This window comes from Girardinichthys multiradiatus, chromosome Y (assembly GCF_021462225.1).
Source record: "Girardinichthys multiradiatus isolate DD_20200921_A chromosome Y, DD_fGirMul_XY1, whole genome shotgun sequence".
In the NCBI taxonomy this organism is placed as follows: domain Eukaryota; kingdom Metazoa; phylum Chordata; class Actinopteri; order Cyprinodontiformes; family Goodeidae; genus Girardinichthys; species Girardinichthys multiradiatus.
The window spans coordinates 22,596,364-22,605,287 of record NC_061818.1 but is presented as its reverse complement, the minus strand read 5'-3'; the positions used below and the strand labels follow the sequence as shown (position 1 = coordinate 22,605,287).

At 38.6% G+C, this 8,924-nt stretch overlaps 1 protein-coding gene across 1 annotated transcript; it reads right to left on the bottom strand.

Annotated features, from left to right (window-relative positions):
• Positions 1 to 962: 962 nt before the first annotated feature.
• On the bottom strand, positions 963 to 8,650 carry LOC124864494 (cytochrome b-c1 complex subunit 2, mitochondrial-like). Its single transcript, XM_047359294.1, has 14 exons — positions 8,552 to 8,650; positions 7,407 to 7,508; positions 7,108 to 7,257; positions 6,843 to 6,907; positions 6,690 to 6,746; positions 6,462 to 6,586; positions 5,079 to 5,176; positions 4,884 to 4,941; positions 4,646 to 4,741; positions 3,568 to 3,767; positions 3,277 to 3,357; positions 3,121 to 3,197; positions 2,879 to 3,032; positions 963 to 1,650 (listed from the first exon to the last, which is right to left on the bottom strand). The coding sequence occupies exons 1-14, from the start codon at positions 8,582 to 8,584 to the stop codon at positions 1,567 to 1,569; spliced, it is 1,380 nt and encodes a 459-aa protein (XP_047215250.1). The 5' UTR covers positions 8,585 to 8,650; the 3' UTR covers positions 963 to 1,566.
• Between the last annotated feature and the right edge of the window lie 274 nt (positions 8,651 to 8,924).

Below are 8,924 nucleotides of genomic sequence, written 5' to 3'. Positions count from 1 at the left end.
GTTTTACCTCAATCAATTTCATCAACTCCATCTTGCTTTTTGTCCCTACTGAAGGAAAACATCTCATGTTTCACAATTGACATGATGTGTTCATGGTGATTAGTGTTAGTTTTTGGATTTACACAACAATAGTTACTTTCAGTCTTTGCCGAATAGAGCACCTTCTAACATGTTTACCATGTCCCTTAACTGGCGTGTAACAGCCTGCAAACAAGACTTTTTATCCTGTAGGTTTCTTCTTGTTACTCTTGCATTATGAAGGCCAGATTTGTTAAATGCACAACTAATGGATGCCATTTCAACAGATGCTCCCACTCGACCTGAGGATCTCAGTAGCTCCTCCAGAGTTACCATGGGCCACTTGGCTCCTTCTCTGACCTACATTGGTCAGCCAATGTAGGTTTGCAGTTGTGCCATGCTCTTTCCATTTTCAGATGATGAATTGATCAATGCTCTTTGGATACTGTTTTAAAACCTAACCCTGATTAAAGCATGCAATGTTTTCTAAGAAACCTCTGAGGCCTTCACAGGCCAGTGGTATCTAGACTGCGATTAAGTTGCTAACTTCTCTGACTGGTTTTACTAGATTTTATTAAAGGGTACCAGAGTAAAGGGGCTAAAACAGATGCACTACTCACTTTCCTTCCACAATAGTTATGCACCGCTTTTTTTTGGTAAAACATAAAATCCCAATAAGATATACTATATGTTTGTAGTTGTAAACTGAGAAAAATGTAATGGGTGAGGAATATTTTTTAGGGCAGTGTTTTTAAAAATTATGTTGTAGGCTTTGTTTTTCAAAGCCTACAACAAATACTTCTTGATAAAATGTATTTTTCGTTCACCATTTTCAGAACTAAAGAAAGATTAGAAATGAGAGGCAAATGTATCAAAGAACAAAGAAACAAAATCCAATAGCTTTGATCTAACCACTAACAAAATAAGTGTCAAAAACACAAAAATAAATGAATCCATAATGATTTTATTTTCTTTATGTACATTTTAAAGATATTGACACTTTGAAGTAATAAATATCAAAGATCATATGAGAGGTGTTGACCCTGCTGACTGAAAAAAACAAAACATGGAGGAGTACAAATTTGGATTAATCATCCCTAATTCTTGCAACACTTACATCTATAAACTGAGCCTTGGGCTTGTTTTGGGTCCTTCTGCTGGCTGAGGATCAAAACAGTACCTTTTCATGCTGAAAGTACTTACTGCTTGGAAACAAAAAAATCCTTTAACTTTCAGTGACTGCATTGGGCTGTCATGTGAGAAGCTGGCATGAAGTATTTTTATTTAACGAAGACCAGTTGTCATATCCATCACACCTCGATCACATTAGAATATGAATGATTTCATATCAGGATGCAAAATTTACCCGACAAACATCTGTTTTACTGCCAGTGCTTTAATTTACACCAATATGCAGTTAAACTGACAAACGAAACCCAGAAAAGATAAAATGCATTTTGATTCTGGAGCTAACTTTGTTTTCTCTTTTATTTATGCCAGTACACCAACTCCAAGGTAAAATAAATTGTCTTTATATGATTTTCTTTTTCATAATTCATCCACAAATGGTGTATTAATAAGGTGTCCACTTGCTGCCATGGTCTTCTTGCCATCAACAAATTTTCTGGCAGCCTACAAAGATAAAACAGAAGTGTTAATGATATAAAGCAATATATATATAAATATATATATACATATAATAATAAATGAGCTATTATTTTAAAACAGCTTAAAAAATGAAAAATAGCCTTGTGTGTAATTTAATGACAGTATAAATACAGGTGCTCTGCGAAGACCTCAGGGGTTTGACAGAGAACATTAGATAGCAAACAGCATCATGAAGACCAATGAGAGCATTGATCAGAGAAGCAGCCAAGAGGCCAATTAACTAGAAGGGCTGAAGATCTCTGCAGCTTAGGTCAGATAAATTATCAACAGGAAATCCTCCACACAAACATGGGCTTTACAGAGGAGTGGTAAGAAGAAGCCAAGCAGTGGATAAAGCTTACATGTGAAAGAAGGTGCTCAAGACCAAAATGAAACCTAGTGCTGTGCAAAACACTATGAGTGCATAAAAACCAACACTGCACATCACCGTGGACACATTCCCTGTGAATGCAGCAGCATCATCATCCTGTGGGGACGTTTTTCCTCAACAGAGACAAAGAAGCTGGTCAGATTTGATGGAAGGATGGAACTAAATAAAGAACAATACTTGGAGAAAAACCTGTTGGAGGTTAAGACTGGGGTGGAGGTTCATTTTACAGCAGGACAATTACTCCATATGGGCAACCAGAGCTACAATGGAATGGTTTAGTTTAAACCATATTCATGTATCAAAAGTCCAAACTTGAAATTCAGTCCAACAGAAGCTCTCCATCAAATCTGACTGTGCATGAGCTTTTTTTGCTGAGTAGAATGAGATTCAATCTCCAGATGTGCAAAGCAGGTAGAGAGGAACCTCAAAGGAGCAGCTGTAAGCTCAGTTAAAGGGGGTTCGAACGTATTGACTCAGGGGGGGGGGGGCTGAAAACAAATGCACACCACACTTAAGATTTTTATCTGTACAAAAACATTGACATGGGCTGCCGTTTCAGAAGAGGAGCGCATTACAGTGCTGTTACCATGACAACAAACCTGAGGTCAAACGAGGAAGTGGAGGCGTTGCAAATAAACAAACACGTTGGTTATAAAATGTAAGTCTAAATGGTTCAGTGGTTTGAATGTGGCTCCTTCTGACAAACACAATTTTGCCTTCAACACATTATTAAAGTGGATAAAATAAGAGTTGTGGATGTAAGTAAAGAGAGAATAACCATCACTGAAGGAGATGATGATAACTTCCCTTCTGAACTCTTACCATAACTACATCATTCTTGGTGATGGTGTCAATAGCCTGGAGGACGGATTCAGGAGCCTGGTAGGCTGCAGTGCTCAGAACCTGAGCCCCAATCTCCTCCATCAGGCCCTCAGAGCTCTCTATGGACATCAAATACTCTGCTTTCACCTGGTTCCTGTGCAAGCCAGCAGACAAAGACACAGTTAAGAACAGCTAATATGTTTGCATCTGAACAATTACACAATTTTTCCTAGTGAACTCACTTTGCTCTGGTGATGTCTGCCTCTGTAACGTTTCCCTCTGCAACACCTTTCACCTGAGCAATGGCAGCTCTGATCACCTGCATAAACAAATGCATCAAGGATCAAGTGCGTAAACATGACATTCTGGACTTTTATGCTCATTTGAGATGAAATTACCTCTCCAGCAGACGTGGCCTGTGCGATGGTATAGACACCAAACAGGCCAGAGTCAGAGTATGAGGCATTGAAAGCAGTGGCCTAAGAAGACAACCAGAGGACACAAATATTAGGATGCACGCTGTATGCCTTTAGAAAATAAGAAACTCTGCGCTAACAGATAAGAAAAAATAATTAATTTTTCTGAAGAAAAAAGGAAAACTGCTGACAATCCACACATTTTTTAGAAAACAAGGAAGTGATGAACAGTTTTATTTGATGGCAGCACAGTATCAATGTTGTTCAACTTACATCAAATGGCTGTGCGGTAGATTTGGCAACACCCTGGCTCAGTTTGCTGGTGAAGCTGGAGCCTAGCTTCACATGAGGACCGGCTCCCAGGATCCTTTGCAGCACGGTGAAGGCATTAGCTTCGGCGGTGCCCGTCACAGCACCCTCACTAACAACCAGCGCGTGGACTAGTTCATCTCTATTCTGCACTCGCAGTTCACCTTAACACAAAAGATTATAGTAAATGCAATTCAGGTGAGAACATTTGGTGCAGGTATGTGGCAATCGCTTAGCAGGAGACTGAGATTTGCCCGTTTTAATTTCGTCAAGCAGATTTCATTTAGTTAAAATCATTTGTTTATAAAGCAACAATTTGCAACAAACATAATTTCAACTCACTGTAAAAGACCAACATGTATAATTTCTAATTCTCTAGAATCCTATGCAGTCTGAATTATTCTGGATCAATCCAAAAACATAGTCCTTTTTCATACAGTCAAAGACAGCTGGTCTTTAAAAAGCCTGTTTGCAAAACGTTATTCATTCTAATATGCATTTATGCATTATAATGTCTTATGATTATTCAGCAAATTAATTTTAAAAACAAGAATTGGGTGTAATTGTGTATTTTCTCAAAAAGTATATAAGACATGCTCAAAATACTCAGTTATTCCTAAAATTATTAATACCACTGGCAAATTTAAATTTTAAATTAATTTTTCAATTTTGCCAACATGCTACTTCCAAATGTAAATAATATTAACATTTTGCAGCGGCCAAGTCTCCCTCCTGTTTTGATGATAAGACTAGGGTGATGGCACAGAAGTCTTCCAACCTCATACACCTGAAGCTCATCACCAAAGATAACATCAGAACACCAGCAGAAACATGCAAATAGCTGGTCAACACTAATTTCTAAAAAGAAGCTAAATAAATCCACGTGGTCAATTCCTGATTTAAAAAAATCATTAAAGTTGTACGTTGTATCATCTGTCTACTCGAAAAAGAAAATCTGAATGTGCCTGATTATGGTTAGCAGGTTAGAGGTTCAGCAAAAATGTATATCTCTTACTGCTCACTGTTTATAACAAGCTTTTACCTCCACGGTACACTGCTTTAGCTACCGGTGCTCCAGTTCCACTGCGAACGCTCAGAAGACCTTCACCCACCTGACTCAGGACAGAGTGATTGACACCTGGATACATAAATGGGACAGAGGGACAGTTTTTGAATCAGTAGTACCTTCGTGCTTTCTTAGACAGAAACCCAATAGGGTTCCAGTAGGAAACTAGAGAGGAGTTAGGGGAGTAGACCAGAACAGACAAGATAGCACTTACCTACTCCTACAAGTGCCATTCTGCCAGTGGTGAAACTATCCTTAACAAAGGAGTGGAGCTACAGGGGTGGAGAAAGGGCAGGAAAAGTGTGTGAGAGCCACACATCAACTACCAAACACTGCTTTATCAGTTTCACGAGGTGCAAACATCCATCTTCAAACAATGTAGTTTAAACACAAGAAAAAAAAAAAAAACCTGTTCAGAGGAGACACGACCAACCATGAAGTCAGGGCAGTACACAGAGTTGGACAAGGTATTCTTATATGCTGCTTCATGCAACTTCTCAATTACACCTTCAAAAGAAAACAGAGAAGCAACTTTTATCAAAAGAGAACAAAAACTTACATCAAGGCCATATGTTCTTTCCTAACAGCATTTATATTCCCATAGTTTATACAGTGCCTTGTCAAAGCTTTCATGCTACAATCACACATTTAACTTATTTTAGAGTATGTGACAGACCATCACAAAGTAGTGCACAACCATAAGGTGGAAGGAAAAAGATACAGGGTATTACGTTTTTAAAAAATAAAAAAAATCTGAAAAGTTTGGCATGCATTTAAATTTGTCCCCCCTTCACTCTGACACTGCTAATTAAAATCCAGTGTAAATCCAGCTCAGAGGCAAAGGCATGGTCTTCCATCTAAACCAACAGGCTGGGCAAGGAGAGCATTGATAAGGAGGTCCATAGTTACTCTGGGGGAGGTGCAGAGATCCACAAATCAGACAGTAGAATCTGTTGATGAGTTTTACCAGTGGAATCAACAAACCTGTTTCTTATGTTGAAGTAGGAAGAAGAAAGCCATTGCTGAAAAAAAGGCCATAATAATTCCCGTTTAAAGGTTGTCACAAGCCATGTAGGGGACAGAGCAAAGATGTGGAAGTAGCTATTTTGCTCAGATAAGCCTGAGATCAAACATCCATACAAAAGTATGTGTGGAGGTAAACTACAATTGCACTGCATCACACTGAAAATAGCGTTGTCATGGTTAAACATGGTGGTGGAAGCATCATGCGCTGGAGAGGCTTTTCCTCAGCAAGGATGGGAAATTTGAATGAAGCTAAAATACCAGGCAATCCTGAAAGAAAATCTGCTGTGGTGGTGGGGCAGTTTCTAGCAAGAACCCTAAACATCCAGCCACAGCTACAATGAAATGGCTTAAATCAATGTGTTCGAATGTCCTAGTCAAAGTGCACAACCTAAATCTAATTAAGAATCTGGGACAAAGATTGCAAATTGCTGTACACTCCACCGAATTTGATTGAACTTGTTGGGAAAGAAGAATGGGAAAAAACCCTTGATGTGTAAAGTGGGGTTGAGACAAGTCCTAAAAGACTTACAGCTGCAATGTAAAATATTTTCCTTCCATTTCACAATTATCCACTACTTTGTGTTTGTTTGTCACATAAAGTCCTAATGAAATATGCAGATTTTGTGGTTATTACAAAATGTGAAAACATTCAAGGGGTGTGAATATTTTTGCAAGGAATTGTGCACAGTTTGCCTTAACAAAAAAGGTTAAAAGATTCCTCCTTAAAAGTTAGAAGACAGTAGGAAGTTGAACGGTTGATACGTACTTATCTGAGGACACTGCTGAGCCAAAGCCTTGTCAGTTTTCACCCTGGATGTCAGCTCGTCTACCTCCCACGGCCGAAACTCCTGAACTGTGGTCACGTTGACCAGAAGGTCCAACAGCGAATCTCTACAACATAGGTCAAACTCTAATCAATAACTGAGGTTTAGAGAGAATATAGGTAAAAATAAAATGTGTGCAGAATGTAAAAAGCTGATACAAAACAACATACAGGTCATCTCTCAGGCACTCTGCAGAGTAGATAATATTTTCTCTTGATCCGGTAACGCTGGATGTAAACAAATGAGAGCACAGTTTGGTCAAATTGTCACACTTTGCTTTTATATGAGACGAAACTGTATGCAGGTAGAGAACCTGTATTTACCTCAGGCTTCCTCCCAAAGCCTCCACACTGCAACAGATCTTGAAAGCAGATGCTCCCTTTGTGGTCTAAAAAAAAAAGACACCAGCAGCTTAACAAAAATGCTGATAAAACCTTTAACAACCTGTAAAGACATCAAGTAGTATTGTTACACCAAACACTGTACCTAGTCCTACTCTGTAAGAGACTGGAGTAATGCAGAGCGACTAAATAATAATAAACAATGAAATTAGGGATGAATTTCCCCACAAACTCATGTATGCATTACCAGGTTAGCGGCAAGTCGCAGCACATGAGAAACACCCAGGTTATCTGCGTTCTCATGGAGACTCCCAGCTTTTACAAACACACTGACACTTGACAAAGGGAAGTAGTTTTCCAGCGACGCTATCACCAGCCCGTTCGGGAGTTTCGACACCTGAAGCAAGAGAGAGAAAATATTATTGGGAGCTTACAATCAATTAATTACTATTTTTCACTGAATTATTTACTGTCCTTGATTATCCGATTACACTTCCCATAAAAATACATAAAGAATATTCCAGCATTTAAGTGAGCAGCACCTACCTGGACATTTTGAGGAGGAAGAGGCACAGCTTGGGTCGGGTTCACGTTCGTGAGGGGTTCAGTCAAAGTTTGGCCCCGCCTGGCGGTGGCATAGCAGCGTTTCTGTGGGAAATGTGGAAAGAGAATGAATTTAACCCCAAACACATGCTCTATATGTTTTTCTATAAAGCTATGCCTATACAATCCTTAACTCTACATAAAAACATGCATTAAAAATCTCATTTAAACACAGAAAACAGTGGAACATATTTAACCACACCAGATTTTGCTTAGTTTACAAAAGCTAAAAAAAAAATACGTTAGAATATCATCCAAAAATGTATTCATTACAGTAATTTTATTCACAGTTCATATATTTATATAAATTTAATGCTGGTAGTTATATGTTTCAGGGTTTTTTTCCTTAATTTGATGATTCTGGCTTACAGTCATTGAAAACCCAAAATGTAGAACTCAATATTAAAATGTGTTATGGATTTTACAATCACAGGTGAGGCTGCTTACTTGACAATTTTGTGTAAAAATAATGCATGCTTTCGCTTTATATATACTTTTTACATATACTAATACATTTAGCAGTCAATGTTAATGAGAGTAAGATGAGCAGATCGGATAGACTGAAGCCATAGTAGGTAGTAACACACTGATTGTGCATCACCTAAAAAGACCCTGCAGCCTTCTCTGAACAATGACAACAAAGTCCGCTGTCTCTGGTAAGCATAATCTGGGATAATTGTCACATGGCATCACAAGATCGCGTCAATGACACAACAATGACCGCAGATTTTCACTCTGATTATCTTTCAAATAAACAGGGAGACGAGCTCAGAGATGACCTTCAGGTTACATCCAGCTGAGCAAAAGAAACCAAACTGAGTTAAACCGCATCTACCTGTTATTTTACTGTGCCTCACGGGATTTCTTATGGCTTTCAGGAACAGCCATTTGTCCTGTGTGAGTTAACTTGTCTGGTAAAAATGATCTATACACAGAGCCTAAGTATATCCTTAGGGGAGCTAATTAGCTAGCGTGCTAACAGATGCAGCTAAATGCCGTTTCAGTTTATAAGAATGTTGATAAAAAGAACGGAACGCATTAAAATCTATCTGAATATATTGTTTATTGATTGAAAACACACAACAGACCGAGAAGTTGTTCAGGGAGCGGACTCTTTTCATGTCTCCTAGCTCTCTCCTTCAGCCGGCAGAAAGACACATATGGCGGCGGACTGACCCACAATGCACCGGGCCATCTGACTTCTCCGGTTTTAAAAATAAATTTTTGACATTTCAAAATTTTTTTTAATTATCAGCATGTTTTTTTTTTCAATTTGTGCTTAAAGCGTCTGGGTGGTGGTAGTCTGCGCATAAGTTACACTTATCAGACCTATGTGTCGCCTGGTCTAATTATAATTACGTTTAATTCTAATTTAGGCTATGGTAAATAATAGAGAATATAAATACATAGAAATAAGGAACATGTTCACAAGATTGTTTTCCTTGCAGTGTGTGTCCCCCA